The sequence below is a fragment of the Eulemur rufifrons genome, chromosome 4, assembly GCF_041146395.1.
Source record: "Eulemur rufifrons isolate Redbay chromosome 4, OSU_ERuf_1, whole genome shotgun sequence".
NCBI classification, from domain to species: domain Eukaryota; kingdom Metazoa; phylum Chordata; class Mammalia; order Primates; family Lemuridae; genus Eulemur; species Eulemur rufifrons.
Genome location: NC_090986.1, coordinates 66,684,650 through 66,706,132, shown reverse-complemented (window position 1 = coordinate 66,706,132; position 21,483 = coordinate 66,684,650). Strand labels below are relative to the sequence as shown.

The following is a 21,483-nucleotide window of genomic DNA, read 5'->3' as shown; positions in this document are numbered from 1 at the left end:
GAAAAAAAGCCACTGTATCCTACATTAGGATATGGCTGCTGCCACAGCTTTTGAAAAAATATATATGTATCTATATATATTTAACACCATGTTAGTGCTGGGCACTATGAGGCTCTTGGAGTACAATAGCAAATTAGGTACAATTTTTCTGTCTTCAGGATGCTTATAAGGCCAGTTGAGATAGGGACAAAGGAGCAAGCAAGTAAATCACAGTGCGGTTACGAGCTTTGATAGGTCTGTGTGCTGAGTTCTGTAGGAGTTCTTAAGGGAAGGAGTCCCAGGTGCCCACCTTTTTGGCAAATGACCAGGCAAATCTGAACTTGCCCGATACGTGTTTTTCTGGGAGTAGAATCAACTTTCTCCCCAGAAAGGTATTGTGTAACCGGATGGCTGATTCAGCTGATGTTTACCCCTGTGTGTTGTATCGAAAATGGGGATTGTTAAAAGCAGGGTTAACTTTTGGATTCCTCTTCTTGGCTGTGCCACTCTTGCCTTTTACTTCTGTGCATAACCGAGGATGTGCATACTGGACTTCTGTCAGCTCATATCATACAACTGAGGGAGCGGATTTTCTGGCATATATACATATTAGTCCTTTTGTTCCTACACATCACCTAGATGAGGAGAAAATCCAGGGGTGGAAAATAAAGGTAGCTCTTTCCCCTATTTTCCTACCTCCCTATAATACATTTAATGTGACCATACTTCTAGTTACTTATTACAGTCTCATGAATTAAGACTTTGACCCTGAGGTAAAGAGCGTATTTCTTATGGCTTATTTTCATCTTTCATATTTCACAAAAGTACAGGCTAGAGAGAAATACTATTTTCAACTTTTAGAATTGCAATTTAATAATTCATAATGTTATGATAGCATGAGTAGCAGTAATTTTTTGATGTCTAATTTTCTGAGGTTTCCAAGATGATTTATGTCACCACTTGGTGGAGCTCTTTTATAAGTAAGTGCATTGTAAAAATGCAAGTACAAGTTGTCACTAATGAGAAGTTGTATCATCAGATTGGTTCAAATGAACACAACTAAATGATAGCATAATAGCCTTTTCAAATGCTGATTGTAGATTGTGATTTAAAGTGTAATGTATATAACTACGATTTTGATCAAGAATATTCCTAATTTTTCTCTCTCCTACTTTATATAAATTTAACATCTTTTATTGACTTAACTTTTCTCCTATTTTACAATTGTAGATAATTTAGAATAAGTATCTGGGATTAATGAGGAAGATGAAAACTGTTCATTATCTTACCACCTAGAGATAATCATTAACATTTTGATTTTTTTTAAACCTTCCCTTCCTTTTTGTGTTTTTTTCACAAAATAGGAATCAAAATGTACATAGAATTTTATGTTCTGCTGTTTTTTCCCCCTTAACATTATATCTTGGATATTTTCCCATGTCTTTATAATATTCTTTGAAAATGTTTTAGGGGTTTTATATTATTCCAGGATCTAGCTCTATCACAACTTATTTAACCGTTTTGTGACATATTTAGGCTTTTCTCATTTTTTTGCTATTATAAATAATTCTTCAAACATCTATTACACTAAATCTTGACTCAAGTCTTAAACTGAGCTATTTTAAGGGTCTTGATGTATATTATCAAAATGTCCTTTAATTGACATTATTTTGAGGTTCAGCATTTTCAAAATACATTTGTTAAAAAATACTGATTTTTATTTGTTTACAAAATGCTTGTTCTTTACCCATTTTTTTCTCCATGTTTTACTGTGTCTTTTGGGTGATTGTTTTGGCTGGGTAAGAGGAATTACTTTTCTTCTGTTTTGACAATTTTTAAAGTGCTATCCTGAGCCCTTTTCATAATTTTCAAGAAAACACCTGAGTTACAGATTTTAGGTTGTAAATTGACATTGGAAAATAAGGCCTGGAACTTAAAAGAACAATCAGGCTGGAAGGCAGAATGTGATATGAGAACCAACTGTATGGAGATGACAAGGGTAGGGTGCTGTGGGAGTAGATGAGATTGCTGAGGAAAAGAGAGATGGTGGGAAAAAGCCCTTTTTCACAACTGAAAAAGTTGTGAGAGAGAAAAAGAAGAGAGAATGAGGATGTGAGAGTGTTTCAAAGCTAAGGAAAAAAGATTCACAGGGGTGGATTAAAGAAGGAAAATTACAACAATGTCAGATGCTGCATAGAGGTCTTCCTGGATGAAGCCCAAAAGATCTCTGAGGACATAGAGAAAAGCCCCAGAAGAATAGTATTTGTATAATGAGAGGGGAGTGAGTACAGTGTATATGCATTGTGAAACTGTATATGGCGAATGTGTGTGGGAGTAGTGAGAATGGTGAGGTGTGGTGTATAGTGAGGAGTATGTGTATAGTAAGGACAGTAGCTTAATAAGGTCCAGGGATGGAGGGACCTTGTAATTTTTTTTTTTTTTTAAAGGTGATGCAAGCTTACTTGTAACCAAAGGGAAAGAAACAGAGAATTGTTAGAGAAATTATAAAAGACAGAGGGAGGAATTAAACTAGATCTTGAAGGAGATGAGAGCCAACGTGATTTAAAATAGGAAGGAGAGAGGTAGGTATTACAGTTGTTAATTTCAGAATAGGAGAGAATATTCATTGGTTAAAGTCAGAAGAGGAACTTACCGAGGAAGATGCAGAGACATTTTGAGGAATACTGGAAGATACGGTAGTTAGAAATGATTTGATGTGAAGAATGTTGAAGCTTTAAGTATTGTGCTTCTTCAAACTTCTCAATAAAATAGAAATCAAGACCACTAGTTAAGAATACAGAACTCTAGGCTACATCTCTTTAAAAAAAAAAAAAAAAAAAGGGTACAGAACTCTTGACAGGGGCAATGAGATTAAGGATTTCAGTAGTGAAAATGTTAACATAAATGTAGAAATGTAATAAGGAAAAACTCTTAATGAAATGGAATAATACTACATTGAGTGTTAGGAAACTAAAAGTCTCTGGCATTGACTGCCTGTGTTGACCAAGTCTTAACTCTCTAGTTTTTAATTTCTCAATTAGTTCAATGAGAAGTGAATCAAATGACTTTTTCAGATTGAAAAATCTTGAATAAAGCTAAACTAAAAATGAACAAAACGTATAAAACTATAGTAATCAAGGCATTATGGTATTGGCGAAAAAGACAAGTAGATCAATGGAACAGAACAGAATCCAAAAATAGACCTGTGTGTGTGCTTGCATGCACGTGTGTGTGTGTGTGTGTAGTTAATTCATTTTCTACAGAGGCATGGAGGTAATGGAGAAAGCATATCCTTCTCAACAGATGATGCAGCAATTGGATATTCATATACAAAAAATGAACTTCAATCCCCACCTTGTACTATTTATAAAAGTTAACTCAAAATGAATCATAGACCTAAACTTCTAGAAGATGATGTAGGAGAAAATCTTTGTGAGCTTGAGTTAGGCAAAGATTTAATAGATACTACCATTGAAAGCATGATCTGTAAAACAATTAATTGAGCTTAATCAAAATTAAAAGCTTTTGTTCTTTGAAATGTACTTTTTAAGAAAATAGAAAGATAAGCCATGTCTGAAATAAAGGTCACATTTTGCTCATAGGAAAGTTCTTTAAAAATCAGAATTTATTTACAGAACATTTCATTTAGGCATTTTATCATATCAAATGGTCCTGTGTTTAATTATTTTGGCTAATAAATATTCTAATAAAATTTGCTGTTATAAAAAATGAATAAATAGCATACTTAATTTTAGTAACTTTAGTTATTTAATTTCTCAATCTTTAAAAGAGAGAGAGAGAAAAAAAAGGCTGGAGTTGATAATAACTTGTTTATCCATGTACCTGTTTTTGAATATTTGAGTTGTTTCCAGTTTTTGGCTATTATGAATGAAGCTGCTATCAACATATCAAGTTCATTTGTCTTGCGTATGAATACGTAGGAGTGGAATTGCTAAGTGTTATGGACAGTATATATTTAACTTCGTAAGAACCTGCCAGACTTGTTTTCCAAAAAAGTTGTGCCATTTTACATTTTCATTAGTGATGTTTAAGTGTTCCATTGCTCTATATCCTCACTGACCCTTGATACTGTCAGTCTTTTAAATTTTAACTATTCTAGTGTGAGTATAATTGTAATATAAGTTTTCAACTATTTATATCCCAAATAGCTAAAGTTAAGGAAAAGTTTAGAGTTGGATGGTCTAAACTTTTTATTATCCATAAAATTTGATAATCCATAACGAATATTTATCCTAAAGCTTTTATATAATTGAGATTTCAAACAATGTAAAATTGTATCACATACTTTACTTTTCTGCTCTATTATAATCTCCCGTTAAGAATAAGCAAGTAGTTCCAACTGTTTAGCAGAACATTAGATAATTTGACATTTCTTTTGCTTTCAACTTAATATAATCCAAATTTTACCTAAAAATTTACATATTTTGAAGGTATATATTGTTGGGGAAAAAAGTATTCTAAAGGTAATGAAAAAGTGTTTTAGTGGTGATGATAGCCGACACTATTATGCTAAGGGCTTTGTAAATTTAATCTTATTTAATTCTTACAAAGTGAGGTACGTATTATTATTATAATTTGGATTTTACAAAGAAAGCAATTAAGAAACTGAGACATATGAATTATACAAGGTTAAAAAATACTTGAGTGAATAAATTGATAAAAGAATGAATGAATTAGAGCAAAAGAAGAATAATCGAATAAGAAAGTGGGCTTGTTTTTTTCAAAAGAAGTAATATGTATGGAGTCTAAAATCTCTTGACTTGGCTTTGATGACATTGGGTTATTGAAAAATGAAACTATTTCCAAGAACTGACGACCCCTGAAGTTTCCATAGTAAGTTGTTATTTAACTTTTTGATCTTTCTAGTACTTTCTTTGCCTTATAATATGAAAGTTGAATGTTAATGAAATGTTTTCAAGTATATGCCTTCATAAAGATTTTAAAATGTTTATTTTGTTATGCTGAATAAGAAAAAAATCACTTATACAGTTTTAACACAGTATCCAGTGTATGAATAATTTAATGACATACTTGAACTTTATTTTTTTGTTCCCAGGAAGGTTATATTCAAAAGAAAAAGGAACTGTGGGGACTCTGTATCTTTATTGCAGCAGTTGACCTAGATGAGATGCCATTCACTTTTACTGAGCTGCAGAAAAACATAGAAACGAGGTAAAATTTCTAATATAAATATAGGCTTCTGCCATTAAAGAAAACTACTTCTAGACTTTCCTCTTAATAGACTGTAGGGAATTAGTGAGAAATGCTACCATTAAGTAAAACATAAAGGACATAAAGATCAAATAATGAACTGTCATTCTCTCATGGAACTATTAATGAAGAAATGCAGCAGTTTGTGTTCTGGAAAAATTTTCATTGTATCTCACTATTTATCTGTAGACTTTCTTAATTGTAGCTGTTGATAAAGTGAAAAAACAGTAAGGATATTTATAAAGTAGGCTTATTATATATTAAAACCCTTATAAAAGTAGTGTGAGTGTATCTTAAAGGAATTTAGATAAGATTTATTAAAGCTCAAGGTTATTTTAATAGAGTAAATACTATAATTACATGTGGTTTTTTCAGATTATGCATTCAATTGAGTATCTACTGCAATACTTGGCCCAGTAATTATTAATACTTAATAAATTTTTGTGGTTGAGCTTACAAGTCTTATAAGAAGGGTTCACTAATTTGTTTTCAGTAATTCATGAACTTTATCTTGAGAAATTCTCCAGGACTTCCCATCATTTCCTTTGCATCATATTTACAAAATGCAACAGTAAATAATTTTAGCAAATAGATAGTTGTATTTCTTCTTGGATAAAGCCATCTAGAATTAAACATGATTGGATAATTGGTGTTCTATTTAAATAAGGTAGATTAAATTGTTGCATTTTTATAATGCTTTTTCTTACTACCTCTAAGTAAAATGTGGAGACAGCCAGGCTTGGTGGCATGGTCCTGTAGTCTCAGCTACTTGGGAGGCTGAGGCTGGAGGATTGCTTGAGTGCAGGAGTTCCAGGCTGTAGTGCACTATGCCAGACGGGAGTCTGCACTAAGTTCAGCATTGGTATGGTGACCTCCTGTGGGCAGGTGACTACCAGGTTGCCTTAGGAGGGCTGAACTGGCCCAGATCAGAAATGGGGTAGGTCAGAACTCCTGTGCTGATCATTGAGTGGAATCACCCCTGTAAGTAGCCACTGAACTCCAGTCTGGGCATAGCAAGGCATCATGTGTTAAAAAAAAAATAATAATGATAAACAAAATGTAGAAACAAAGGCCATGTACATTCATAAATATACAAAATAATATAAGTAGTTCATAGAGTCAATGCCTGTGACTCTCCTCCATTCTCCCTTACGTTGCCCCTAGAAAAAGAATTCTTTGTAACAATTCACAGTTTTCATGATACTCCAAGGACAGGTGTTGCCATGTACCTCATAAAAACTGGAACTGAGAGTAGTTCTTTAATAAATGCCATCCTAAGGTTGATTTCTTTTTCTCTGGGTGTATCTGCACATTTGTTCCATTCTCTTCTAAGCAACATCCTAGTCTTCTACTCTTTATCATTTCTATTCCTTCTTTATTTGCTTTTCCATAAAGCTTATCATGGCTGTCCCAATCCCTTCTATATCTTGGGAATTTTTTTTTTTTTTTCTTTTGAGACAGGGTCTTGCTCTGCCACCCAGGCTGTAGTGCAGTGGCATCATCATAGTTCACTGTAACCTTGGACCCCTAGGCTCAAGTGATCCTTCTGCCTCCATCTCCTGAGTAGCTGGGACTACAAGCATGCACTGGCTAATTTTTTTTATTTTTTATAGATGTGGGATCTGAGAGTATTGCCCAGGCTGGTCTTTAACTCCTGGCCTCAAGTGATCCTCCCGCCTTGGCCTCCCAAAGTGCTGGGATTACAGGTGCGAGCCACCACACCCAGCTGGGAACTTTTGATAACCTTCTTTTGGGTTCTCTGTTTCCGGCTGATTAGCTGAAGCTTTTATTTTCCCAATTCCCGAGAGAAGTATCTGATTGCTCCAGCACAGTTGTTTGAGTCAGGGCTATAGCACATTGGTTGGTAGACAGACTATGGGTGGATCTGGTGACTACCCTTTGGTTCAGTTAGCTGTTTTGGTATAATTCCCTACACAGACTTGATTAGAAATGAGTATGTGAGATGCAGTTGATGATTGCTATCTTGAGTGCCCTATTGAAAAATATATGTATTGATGTTTCAGATGGGTTAATTTTTATAGAAAACAATAATAAATAATGATTTGAAGTTATTTAAACAACTTAAAGATTTTAATCAGCTTTCCTTTTCTGAAAACAATTAAGTCATAGAACCATTGGTGGGGTAAAGAAAGTATGCATCTGGGTGTGTATCTGTGGCAGGGGTGTGCCATGGATCTGAGAGCAGGATGTCAGAGCCAAAGTGGGATGAGGAAGGCATCCACATGGAGGGGGTGTGTCCTTGTGTGTGGGCAGCCTGACATGGGCTGCTTGGTGTACAGTGTCAGAGACCACGCAGGTGTGTGGGCAGCCAGCTCAGGGAGCCATAGTGCAAGTGAGGGGAGGAGGACAGCCTAGTGTGGGGAGTCAGAGCCCTACCAAGGTGAGGAAGGTGTGCATGTGGAGGGGTTGGGCAGTCTAGAATAGGGAGTCAATCTGAGTGGAAGAGAAGAGTGTCCACATGGGGGAGTGGGTAGCTTTGGAGATGGAAGATGGTTACTTACAGGGGGATTGGTTAAATTAGTGAATAAGTTAAGGATGAATGGGTTCCACGTTTCTTCACTATCAAGGAAGAGTTATAAATATGGAAAGGGAAATACTAGAATGAACTTTATGGTTTTGTGTTGGAATTGGATAAATGGATGTGAACTCATGTTTTTTTAAAACATATAGACAGATGCAGAAATAAATATACATGTATATATGTGTCTCTTCATGACCGTTCTTTTTTCCTGTATTCTCAGTGAGAAAGCGATATAAGCACAGGTGTGTAGATAAAGAAATGTAAGCTGAAGGCTAATTGTTTTTTTCTCTTTCAAATTCTAGTAAAATGCAAAAAGTAATTCCTTTCAAAGTATATAATATTGATTTGATGTAGAGCTAATAATCTTTTGAATTGAAATGTCTATTATTTGAAAATGAAATAAAACAAAATTTAAGTTACTGATTTACTGTTTTCTATTCTTTCATTTGTAGTGTCTATAAATTCTTTGACTTACTAAAAGAAATTGATACCAGTACCAAAGTTGATAATGCTATGTCAAGACTGTTGAAGAAGTATAATGTATTGTGTGCACTCTACAGCAAATTAGAAAGGTAAAGTAAACATTTTATTTGAGCTACACCCTGATTTTTTATGTCACTGTTTATAGTTAGATTCCAACTGGGAACTATTACATATTTAGTAAAATTATTAAGTACTGCTCCTTAGACTTGTCTCTTTTGCTAGTAGTTTCTTATTAATTCTTAGCTTTCTTATTTATCTAGTCATACGCATTCTGAATTTCTTCTCCAAAATTAATTATTTTACTATTCTCTTATGTTTCTCATTTGTTTTAGAAAACTTTAAGCTTAGTTACCATTTTATCCTTTTCTGCCAGAAAACTGCTAATTCTGAATGTGGAATGGTGACCTAAATTTAAGCTTTTTCTTAATGGTGTTATTTAGTTTAGAAAGAGAAAAAACGTACTGGCAATGGAAGGTGTGTGTGACTTGTACTGCCAAATAATGATTTGTACTCCCAGTGGTGGTTTAGAAGACTTTTCCCCATTACTGTTCAACTGGGAGAATAATGAATAAGCTTGGGCTAAGTTTTTTATATACTTTTCTCCCTAACCATAGTCCCGCACCCCCAATGTTACAGCCCTTAATATGGCATGAGCCTGTTACTATGTTTGTTTTGAAGCTCATTTCATTTGGATAGGATTATGAAAGTTAATGTTTTAGGCAAGTAAGCAATTGTATAATAGGATGGTAAAGGGAAAAATGAAAAAGACATGTCCTTAGGTATTCTGAAGAGAATGAGGGTGGAGATAGAGCTGGAAAGAAGCATCTTCTCAGAAGGATGTCTCTATTTTTCTTTCTTTCCTGCTTCTTGGTTAGTATGGCATTAAAACTTCAGAAGTATGATGGAGGATGAGAAAAGTAGAGGAAAAACTCAAAGGCCTAGGGCTTTTTGAAGGAATATATTTTCCTGCTCTTGTTTTAATTGTAATATATGGTAGCATTGGCCATCATTGTTTTGTTTTTTGTCCTTTCTTGAAGAAAATAGAAGCTTTCTGCTTCTATTTTTTAGAAGCAAAGGAAGGGGAATTTTTTATTGTTAAAGAAAAGAGATTATCTAAGTAATTTGCATAAGAAATGTGAACTAATTACAGAATGCTTAGAAAATACTAAAAGGCATAAATAAGAAAATATGAATCAACCAAAATTTCAACACTGGAGATAATTACTTTTCATATTTTAGAATGTTTCTTTCCTTTGGTTATTGCTTTATACTATCCACTATTTTATTGCACTTAAATTAACAAACGACAATAAACATTAACTGTTAGTACGAGGCTGTAAGTTAGGTCCTGGGGATACAAAATCCTTTGACTTTATGATCTTCAAGAAGCGTAGAGTAAATAAATAAATTATATTTTTTATAAAAATAAGTGCAATAATGAATGTGATGCTCTGTTGTAGAGAATTATATGTAAGAAGTAGGAATTATATAGTGGGCAAAGTGTTACATTGGATATGTTTAAGAGTGAGAGGGGTAACTACAGGGATGATTTTGGTCAGGAAAAAAAAGTATAGAAGAAGGGAATGTCGAATAGGGTTTAAAAGATAAGTAGAAATTCACCAAGCAAAATGAGTAAGAACTGGGACTGAGCATCCTAGGCAGAGTGATTAGCATGAGTAGCAGGATGTAGTTTGTTATTGCTAATGGCTGAAGGATAGGAAGGGATCAGATTGGTAGTGAGATTGGACTTTACCCAGAAGGCAGTGGACAGTCATTGAATTATTTTAAGCTGGGGAGTTATATAGTCAGATTTAGCTTTTATAAAGACCACTCAGGACTTTATAAAAGGGATTTAGACTTTTCATTGACTAGTCATATGAGATAATTTAGTTACCTTTACTAGCCTTGAGGTGGATCAGCAGGGTTTTTTCTATCTTATTTGTACCTTTTTCTGAAGAGTAATTGGGAAGATTAACTGTGATACCAAAGCCTATTTATTTTAGGGTAGACTACATGAACATATTTGACTATTAGTTAAATAGATTCTTATGACCTGATCTGGGATTCTAACCAACTCATTGTTACAAATGAATGTAGAGAATTCAATCAGCTTTGCTGGCAAAGTAATAAAAAAAAAAAAGAAAAAAAAGAATTCAATCATTGTAATTAGATATTACAATGATGTGAAATGTCATGAATTGGAAAACTCTACTTTAACTTTGTTTCATAATGCTATACATTTTTTTCAATGTATGCTTCTTAAAATAAGATGTAGAAAGCATGATAAAATTGCTCTGATTTCAAATTAGGAAAAAAAGTTTTAAGGTAACTTTTAAAAAAACCATAATGATAATGTAATTATTTCTTCTTTTCAGGACATGTGAACTTATATATTTGACACAACCCAGCAGTTCGTAAGTAGTTTAGAGCATGTTATTTTTCACTTTTTTAAAAAGATTTTTCTGGAATAATCTTAAACATACGGATAATGTTAGGGTCAGTTTGATTGATTATTGCATGCTATTTCATGAATTAAGCTCAATTTAAGTACTAGATAGATTATTTATCTTCTCACAAAGAAAATGGTATGAAATGCATGCCTTGTACTACAACGGAGAACTAATAAGGTAGAAATTGACTGAGGGCAACCTTATCTCTGACTCTGGGAAATATGCAAATTCATTGACTAAATCTTTATTGAAGGTCTGTTACAGGTACTATATTAACTAAGACTCAGCATAGTTTTTGTGTAAGAATAAATATAAAAGTCTACATTAAAATTTCAAAATTATTATTTTAAAATGTATAATGCATACTCATGTAGAGCTCCAGAGTTTTTCCTTGGAAACAGAATGAGTAGCACATGAGATTTTCCACCCCATTGAAGATGATTGATATAAAGGGAAACTGTATATTTATTGATTAATTGATATGAATTATTAATTCCAACAAGTGAATGTCTGTGGAAAAATGATCAAGGCACAGTGTTAAATTGGCAAACTAGAGTCACCCAAACTATTTTTCTGCTTACAGTGTTGATTTTAATTAGAAAACAAAGAGAAAAAAAAGTATTAAGGTAATTTGAAACCAAGTATATTATAGTATAACACGTCCTTTATATATTTTTAGATTAGAATTTAGATATTCAGTATTTCCTTTACAAAATGTATGCTATTCTGTGGGCTAAATGTAATATCTTGGTAGAAATATTAAGTGAATTGAGATAAATTAAATTTAGGTATAAATTGTACATTTAAAAGGAACTGTATTCTATGCATTTAACTCAAGACTGTTAAAAAAAAACAAAACAACAACAACAACAACACACCCAAAAGCTATAGTTGGAAAACTTTTTATCAGTATTAAATTTTTCTTGTTTTTTCTGCTTCCTATTTGTTTACTAGGATATCTACTGAAATAAATTCTATGTTGGTGCTAAAAGTTTCTTGGATCACATTTTTATTAGCTAAAGGTAAATTCATTATGCTTATTTCATGATAATGTTTCAAATGTAATAATTAAATTGATATTCTTTTGAACTAAATCCCCGAATTTTTATTCACACCCCTCCCACGTTTAATGCACACCCTAGCCGCCCATTCTCTGCGTGTCTTAACTGTTAGCAAGTTCTTATGATTCTGGTATTGGAAACAACCTTGGAAATGTTTCATTTTATTTCTGTTACTAATATTCTACCTTTCCTTCCTTCCTTTTTTTTTAAGAATAATGAAGTTACTATTTTTATAAAAATGATACTTATCCATGATAAATAATTCAAACAATACAGCAAAACACAAAAAGTTACCCAAATCCAAGAGTAATTATTAAAATTATGTGATTGTCATTCTAGATATATCTTTGTAATTGCATTTTGATAAAAATAGTGGGTAAATGAGTGCATTCCCAAACAGATATAATTTTCTAAAAATAGGATCATACTATAGTGTTACCTTTAAAATATAAAGATTAATCTTACTCAAGTTTTACAGAGGAAAAGAAGAGAAATGAAAGGAATTGTTTAAAAAGTGTTTTGTCCCTTTAAGTTGTGTCATTTTTAAAAATATTTCCTTAAGATTATGAAAAAGCATGAGAAAATGAAGAGGTTAGAGTCTTTAACTTTGTGTTTTGATTTAAAACACTATAATGTGTTTTGAAGAAGGTAGTTAGTATCCTTATTCTTCCTGTCACCTCCCTTCTCCCTACTTTCTGATTGGTTCATTTTATTATTATTACATTTTCAAAGATTATAACATTTACATTCTGTTCTGTAATTATAATTATTATACTTGTTTAGTCACAGTTCTGTATTTTAATGGATTCCAAGCTTATTATAACTCCTATATCATAGGTTCTTCATTTCTGAGATTTTTATTTTGTTTCATCTCTTGGCTGGATTTTACCATCAAGAAGTTGTTAAGGCCGGGCGCGGTGGCTCACGCCTGTAATCCTAGCACTCTGGGAGGCCGAGGCGGGTGGATTGCTCAAGGTCAGGAGTTCGAGACTAGCCTGAGCGAGACCCCGTCTCTACTAAAAATAGAAAGACATTATATGGACACCTAAAAATCTATATAGAAAAAATTAGCCGGGCATAGTGGCGCATGCCTGTAGTCCCAGCTACTCGGGAGGCTGAGGCAGTAGGATCGCTTAAGCCCAGGAGTTTGAGGTTGCTGTGAGCTAAGCTGACGCCACGGCACTCACTCTAGCCTGGGCAACAAAGCGACACTCTGTCTCAACAAAAAAAAAAAAAAAAAAAAAAAAAAAAAAAAGAAGTTGTTAAAATAGGGTTTTTGGTGTTGTGTTCCCTTTGACATGTTTATGAATCATGTCTATAGCCTTTGTACTTGAAGGACAACTTGACCATGTATCCTATTCTTGGGTCATGTTTTGTGTCCCTTAGGACAGTATTTTCTGGCATCCAACATTGCTGTTGAGAAATCTGAGGCTTGGCTGGCCTGAGTGTAGTGGGGTTTACAACTAATTGATCACAGCCAGTTACAGATTTCTTTGTTCCTTCTCCACTCCCATTGCTTCACTTGACTGGCCTAAAAAAGAAAAGAAATCTGAGCCTACCTTAATTTCCCCTCCTCATTTACTTCCTGAATTCTTGTAAGGTTCTTTTTGTTTTAAATTTGAGGTTTAATACTTTAACCAGAATACCTCTGGCTTTTTATTATTCTGCATTAGGGTTGTTTTTTTTAATACCATATCTCTTTTTAAACTGTAGTTTCTGCTCTTCATTTCAGAATATCTTAATATACTGTATTTTTAAATATTATTCTGTTCAATTAAGTTATTCTATACCATTATGTTTTAGGAACATTGTTCTGTGCTGGATTGGCTTTGTCCTAGTTATTATCTTCTCTCATATTATTCTGATCTTTTGTCTTTTTTTCTCATATTTTTTTTCATCTGAAGCTTTTCCTATATTTTGAGCTAAACTATTTTTGTAATGGTCTTTTTTTGGTCCTCAGTTTTTTATTAGCTTGTCCAGCTCTTTTTATATAATTTGAGTTCATTTAGTTCTTAGTGTAAGAACTTATAGGGTATTTTCTTCTTTTGGATTCTTTTCCAGAGTAGTTTCTCTATCTGATTTTCCCCTTCTTATGTTGTGATTCTTTTTTTCTTTTCTTTTTTAAATTTTCTGTAATGTGTTTGCATACTCACTGTGCTTTTTCCCTCATCTTGCTGGGACTGTATGTTAGTAACCCTGATTTGATATTTAGTTTTTTCTGCTATATTGTGAGTGAATCTCCCTTCACTCTGCACTTAGTCTATGACTTGTTTGTGTTCATGTTCCCCAAAGAACTACAGTATGAGAACAGGAATTTTTATTGTACCTACTTATACTCAGAAGGTAAGGGAGAAAGTAGAGAATTTATCTGAGTGATGCAAGCCTTTGATGCTCTGGGTTTTTGTTAGCATGAACTCTGTAACAAACACTTCCAGTGGCAGTTTTATTTTTTTTCCACAACAGCACTGTGTTGCGATTCAGATTGTTCTCAATTGAGCACGGTATACTGGAGTCTGTGTTAGTCAAAAAGTTAGCTATAGTTGTTTACTTCCTCCGTTTTACCCTTCTCCGTCAGCCATTTCTACTCCTTTGAGAGGAAGAAGATGGGGATGCCCTCTGAGTTAGTATCTCTCAAATTTGGCGTTGGTACTAGCACTTTACCAGTACATGTTTTTCCTCTTTCATTTTATTATTAGATAGTGAAGGAGAGAGATTCTTTCATTTGACTTCACTTTACTATTTTTAGCCAGAAATACCTGTAATTTGTAATAAGTTCCTTCTGAGTATATTGCAAACATACTTTTTGCACTGCATCTATGAATATATTAATAGAAAACCTACCTGATGCAGGGTTACCTGTTTTTTTACATAGTTTCTGTACTTTTAATATTTGTAGATATTACTACTGGTTTAGCAGTCAGATAGAAGATAGTGAATCCAATAGAACTTCTTTTTAAAAAATAATGCATAATGTAGAGCCATAAGCAAATGTGTTATAACTGTATTTGATCATGATTTGTATATTTTGTGTAGCTACACTATTTGTTTTCTCAGGTATCTATTATATGCATTTATTTTCTCATAGCCCTCTAGTTGTGCATATATTAACTTTAAAGGTTTTGTGCTAAATAATTATTTTACAGATGACTTTATAATTATGTACTAATTTTATTTCTTGATGGTTTTGGTTATTGTAATACTTTGAGAGGGATTAAAATTGAAAATATATAAGGTTTCATAAATAATTAGAATAAAGATAAGCATGTATACCTCAAAATTATTTTCAGAAGTAATAAATTCTATACGCTTACCAAGATTGGAAACAGGTTTAAAACAAAATGCAAATGATTTTAAACATAAGGAATGAATTACCATAATACTTAAATGTAAAATTCTCAGAGTAGATCTGTAGTTCATTTATAATTTCATAATTTTGTATATTTTAATTTATAGTTTATATATTTTCAACCTTCTAAAACTTTTGAAAACTCTAAAAAAAAATCTTTACTATGCCTGTAGTGATTGTTGAGTGAATTAGTATATGGATACACCCATACCCACAATTTTCTCTGCCATAAAGATCTGACTCTAACTTGTTTTAAAACTGTGAAACTTTTTTATTTCCAGGGGAAGTATTACAAATGGAAGATGATCTGGTGATCTCATTTCAGTTAATGCTGTGTGTTCTTGACTATTTTATCAAACTCTCACCTCCTGCATTGCTCAAAGAACCATATAGTAAGTATTTTAAATAATTTAGGCCTCTCCTACTCTGTCATTCGGCACTTGTATATTGAATGTCTAGTGGGTACCAAACGTGGTTCTAATGCTGAGATGATGATAAAAAATAAATCAAACTTGGACTTTGCCCTCACGTAGCATAAGTTACAGAAGGTAAGATAAGACATGTAATTGATTAGAGTGGTCTGGGTCAAAATATAGCAAATGCCATGGGAGTTCAGGAGACAAGAAAGTTCCTGGCTGTGTGTGGAAGACCAAAGAATACAATAGGAAAGAGGGCAGTATTTGAAGTGAGTGTTGAAGAGTGGTTAGGATTGAGGGAAGGTATACCCAGTGAAGGAAAGCAAAAGGGAAGAAAAAAATATGAATGAAGTTGCTTAGAAAAGAGTGGCCCATTCTATAGGAATAGCTTAACTAACTTTTTATTACTATTGGATGCTGCAATAACTATGTGGCTAATATTTTTTGAATACAAACTGTAATTGATACTGTTTCATTGGGTGATGAGATGGGAAGTGAATTTAAATAAAAATAACTATTGCTGATATAATTAGATAGCATTAAGCAAGGATTAGTACAGTATATTCCTCTTAACCTAGAATTGCTTCCTTTGGTGGCCTCAAGAGTAGAATTTCAAAATCACTTATACTACAGAAAAATGTAAACTTAACCAAGGGTGGACTGATGCCTTGCTCCTGACGTGATGAAATATTAATAATAATACTAAAAATAATAGATGACAAAACATGGAAGTTTCAAAGTGGTGTTGAAGTGGCTGAAAGGCTCGAGCCTAGTTAATCTTTGTGAACAATAACTTAATGGAAAAATGAAGTCTGGAGAAGAATTTTGAAAATGTGTCGAACATGGTTTAGCAGAGAAGGCAGAAACCTTCATTTAGCAGAAACCACATGCAAAGTAGAGGGAGAAATAAAAAAAAATTATATTTGGAAAATAATAAATGTACTTCAAAATTTTCCCAGCCTTTAAAATTACTTTAGTTTCACAGACTTTATTCTTTTGGATAATTCAGATCTACATTTAATTCTATTAAGTGTTCTGTCAAAGAGAAACCAGGATGAGATATTGAATTGACTAAGTATGGTAAACTTTTAATTAACTTTTGTTATGGAGAATTTCAAATGAATATAAAAGTAGACAATAGTATAATAAACCTCCATGTATTTGCCATTTAGCTTCAACAGATAACAGTGGTCAATCTGTAGCCCCATCTCCTACCCAGTCTCCCTAGCTGTATTTTTTTGAAGCACATCTTTGCATGTCGGTTCATCCTTATACATTTCAGTATGTATCTGTAAAAGATAAAGATTTCTTTAAATAACGTAGCAACAGTACCATTATCATACCTAAAAATCAATGAATATTTATTCCTTGATATTACTAAATAGTAAATGTTCAGATTTTCAATTACCTTATAAATGTAAATTTAAAAATTTTTTACAGGTTGACTGAATCAGAATCTAAGATCTACACTTTGTGATTGGTTGATGCTTTTAAAAATAAGATTGTTTGTCTTGTTGAGTTTCCCACAGTCTAGTTTGTTTTCTTTTTTTTAAGGCAAAAGAAGTATTTTTTTAAGTTTTTAAAATTTTTTTTATTTCAATAGATTTAGGGGGTACATGTGTTTTTTGTTACATGGATGAATTATATAATGCTAAAGTCAAGGCTTTTAGTGTACCCATCACCATAGTAGTGTATATTGTATCCATTAGGTAGATTTTTATCTCTCATCCCTCCTTCACCCTCCCCCTTCTTAGTTTTCCATGTCCATTACATCACTTTATGACCATATATACCCCTCGTTTAGCTCCCACTTATAAGTGAGAACATGTGGTATTTATTTTTCCATTCCTGAGATACTTCACTTAGGATAATGGTCTCCAGTTCCATCCAAGTTGCTTCAAAAGACATTATTTCATTCCTTTTTGTGGCTGAGTAGTACTCCATGGTGAGTGTGTGTGTGTGTGTGTGTGTGTGTGTGTATAATTGTGATATATATATATCACATTTTCTTTATCTGTACATCAGTGGATGGACACTTGGGTCGATTCCATATCTTTGTAATTGTGAATTGTGCTGTGGTAAACATTGAGGTGCAGGTGTCTTTTTTAATAGAATGACTTCTTTTCCTTTGGGTAGATGCCCAATAGGCACAGTCTAGTTTTTACTGATTGTATACTGTGGTATAGTTTAACATGTTCCTTTGTACTCTCAATTTCTTATAAGTTGTTGATTGGGTCTAGAGAGAATAAATACTTTTTAATCATATGTAATATCTTTAATAGCTGAAACTATATTCAGTTTGAATTGGGAATGCTCAAAATAATCCAAGGGATTTTTTAAATCATAGTTTATCATAACATGATTGTATTTACATACCTATCTTTTAAAAGAATCATAATTTATTAAAACTTTTAAAATGTATTTGTCTTTATGTTATATACCTGGAAATTAAATCCATAAATATTTGCTCATTGTTTTTAAGACTGCAAGATAGGAAACATTTTTTTCTGTTGCAAACTGAGTAGGATATACTTAAGATTACTTTATAAGTTGACTATTTCCCTGCCTTCTCTTTGTATTAGTTTATGAGACTGTAGGTATTTTAAAGTTCTTTTTGGGCTATTTGGGGTCAGGGGAGAATAGGGATGGCAAAAGTTAATATCAGTATGTAACTTATAATAGGTATTCAATAAATAGATGAAATTGTTATTTTTCTAATGAAGCCTAATGAGTAAAAGTAATGGAATGTTACCAAGATTATTTCTGACCTTCTGAGTTATAATTAGAATGCTTCATTATTTTATATAATGGAATGTGCAATTGTGCTTATCTAATTTCCCATTTTTACAGAAACAGCTGTAATACCCATTAATGGTTCTCCTCGAACACCCCGGCGAGGTCAGAACAGGAGTGCACGGATAGCAAAACAACTAGAAAATGATACAAGAATTATTGAAGTTCTCTGTAAAGAACATGAATGTAATATAGATGAGGTAATTTAACTTCATGATTTCTTTAAAACAAGTTAAAGTAGATTTAGATGTAAATTCTTCCTGACAGTATATACTTCTTTTGTGATGAGCATGCTTTTTGTAATTAGTGGCAACTCTTATGCAATAGCAAAATATTTAGAAAAAAATTTACTTTTCATATTTAGTTATTTTGGTTTTAAAGAGAATAGCTCCCTTGCTCTGGCATCACTGAAACATGTATCATCAAGGTAATAGTTTTCAAATGTATTGGTTCTTTGATTCCTCTGAGGTTGCTAATACATGTAATGTTTTAAAATACCCTGCCAAAAAAACTCTAGTGTTTTGGTTTACTGATAAGTGATACCAATATTAAATTTCTGTTCACCGTTCTTTACTCTCTTTCTAAATATCATACCAGATGTTAATGGCTAGTAGAGAATACACATTAACAATTATCTTGGTCATAGAATCTGTAATGTTAGAATCAGAAGAAATCTTATGAATAATGCACTCAGCCTTCTCCTAGTAATGATTAAACAAGCTTCCAGAGACTGATAGTTCATTACTAATAAAGTCTACACTAGACTTTGAGACAACTGGTACTAGTGCTTCTGTTACTTTACTGTGCAGTTTTCTCATAGTTTGTTACATTGCCCACAATTTACTATAACCAGATACCAGTGAAAAATGTCACATCTTTGAAATTTTGCTGTAAAGTTTGGAAAGGAATGGATGTATGGTTCCAAAATCTAGTTTATGAAGTGTTAGAATGATTTATCAAGCTATCTGGGTTTTAGCACCATGGCTCTTGTTAATTTCAACAAAATATACAGTTTATGCTTGGATGACATGGGTTTGAACCGCACAGGTCCATTTATGTGCATATTTTTTTCAATAAATATATTGGGAACTTTTTTGGAGATTTGCGACAATTTGAAAAAACTTGAAGAAACTTTTTGGTGTAGAAATACCAAAAATATTAATAAAAAGTTAATAAAAAGTTAAAATATATATAAATACTAGTCTATTTTGTCATTTACAACCATAAAATATACACAGATCTATTGATTTATTATAAAAAGTTAAAATTTATTAAATGTATTAACAGCATAAATTAACTATAGTCTATTTTGTGCTACTGTAGTAATTTTATAGCCACTTCCTGTTACTACTAGGTGAGCTCAAGCATTGCTAGTATCCCTCAAAAATGCTGTATATCTTCAAGAGAGCAGTTAATCTCTCCAATAAATTGTGTATGGCAGTAAAAAGTGATCTCTTGAGGTTCTCACTTATTTTTTGTGTTCAGTCTTTGGGACTCACACAAACTGCCACTAGTGATGCTGGAAGTGCTCCTTAGAAGCAGAGACAAATTATGACATTACAAGAAAAAGTTGAATTGCTTAATATGTACCGTAGATTGAGGTCTGTAGCTGTGGTTACCCACCATTTTAAACAGACAATTCATCTTGTTTACAGATGATATAACCTTATTGTAAATGTATTTTTTCTTCCTTATGGTTTTCTTAATAATATTTTCTTTTCACTAGCTTACTTTATTGTCAGAATACAGTATATAATACACATAACATACAAACAGCATATAATAAGTATAACATATACAAATTTGTGTTAATCGGCTGTTTATGTTATTGGTAAGGCTTCTAGTCAACAGTAGGCTACTAGTAAAGTTTTGGGAGAGTCAAAAGTTATACGTGGACCTATATTCCCAGCTACTCAGGAGGCTGGCCGGGAGGATTGCTTGAGTCCAAGAGTTTGAGGCTGTAGCATACTGTGATCGCACCTGTGAATAGCCGCAGCACTCAAACTTGGGCAACATGGCGAGACCCCCATTTCTAAAAAATGAAAAAAAGTTATACATGGATGTTCAACTGCATGGGGATTGGTGCCCATAACTCCCATGTTGTTCAAGGATCAACTGTAGGCCGGGCGCAGTGGCTCACGCCTGTAATCCTAGCACTCCGGGAGGCCGAGACGGGTGGATCGCTTGAGGTCAGGAGTTCGAGACCAGCCTGAGCAAGATCGAGACCCCGTCTCTACTAAAAATAGAAAGAAATTATATGGACAACTAAAATATATATACAAAAAAAAAAAAAAATTAGCCGGGCATGGTGGCGCATGCCTGTAGTCCCAGCTACTCGGGAGGCTGAGGCAGTAAGATCGCTTAAGCCCAGGAGTTTGAGGTTGCTGTGAGCTAGACTGACGCCACGGCACTCACTCTAGCCCGGGCAACAGAGCGAGACTCTGTCTCAAAAAAAAAAAAAAAAAAAAAAAAAAAGGATCAACTGTATATAGATAACAGATATATAAACTTTATATATATATTTTTCACTTTCTTTTCTAGAATCACGAATTATCTTTGCAAATAGGCTGACAAATGTAGTTGAAATATGTCTTTTTACTTCAGTTCTGTTGCTTGTTTTCAAGATAATCAATAGTAGTAAATGCAGTTTTCTAATTCCTGGTTGTTAATTCTCTGGATTTCAGAACTACTTGTAAAATTTCATTTTTAAGATTAGGAATAAATAATTTTTTTAATTTTTAATTTTAAACAATTTCTCAGAATTTAGAATCTTTATAGTTATGATTTTTAAAGTATAGTCAATTAAAAGCTTTAGTGATATTTTAATTAATTGACATTAGATTATCTACATGTTGCATTTATGGTTATATAACTACTGGTTAGTCATACTAATTGATTAATTAAAACTACCCACCTTATAAATATTCTAGGTAAGTCGGAGTTAGAAAATAAAACTAATAAGTATTTTAGAGACTTAATTCTTACAATTTATTTGGTAAGTAGAAGGTGGGAACTGATATTAAATTATTCCCACCTTCATAAATGTAGACTTGGAGCTTAGAAAAGGAAGTTAAATACAGAAAACCAAGTTGTTTAAAATTTTATAACATGGCAAACGTAGAATAGCCAGGAATATAACTCTAGGTTTTCTGAGTGTGTGTGTGTGTGTGTGTGTGTGTGT

General features: G+C 32.9%; 1 protein-coding gene across 3 annotated transcripts in view; it reads left to right on the top strand.

The window, feature by feature from the left end:
- RB1 (RB transcriptional corepressor 1) overlaps window positions 1–21,483 on the top strand; it is a 126,718-nt gene that overhangs the window by 15,984 nt on the left and 89,251 nt on the right. For all 3 annotated transcript variants that reach the window (XM_069467289.1, XM_069467290.1, XM_069467291.1), the window contains exons 3-8: window positions 5,057–5,172; window positions 8,206–8,325; window positions 10,612–10,650; window positions 11,641–11,708; window positions 15,375–15,485; window positions 18,360–18,502. In XM_069467289.1, the coding sequence (XP_069323390.1) occupies window positions 5,057–5,172; window positions 8,206–8,325; window positions 10,612–10,650; window positions 11,641–11,708; window positions 15,375–15,485; window positions 18,360–18,502 (597 nt within the window). The remainder of the gene's footprint in view (window positions 1–5,056; window positions 5,173–8,205; window positions 8,326–10,611; window positions 10,651–11,640; window positions 11,709–15,374; window positions 15,486–18,359; window positions 18,503–21,483) is intronic.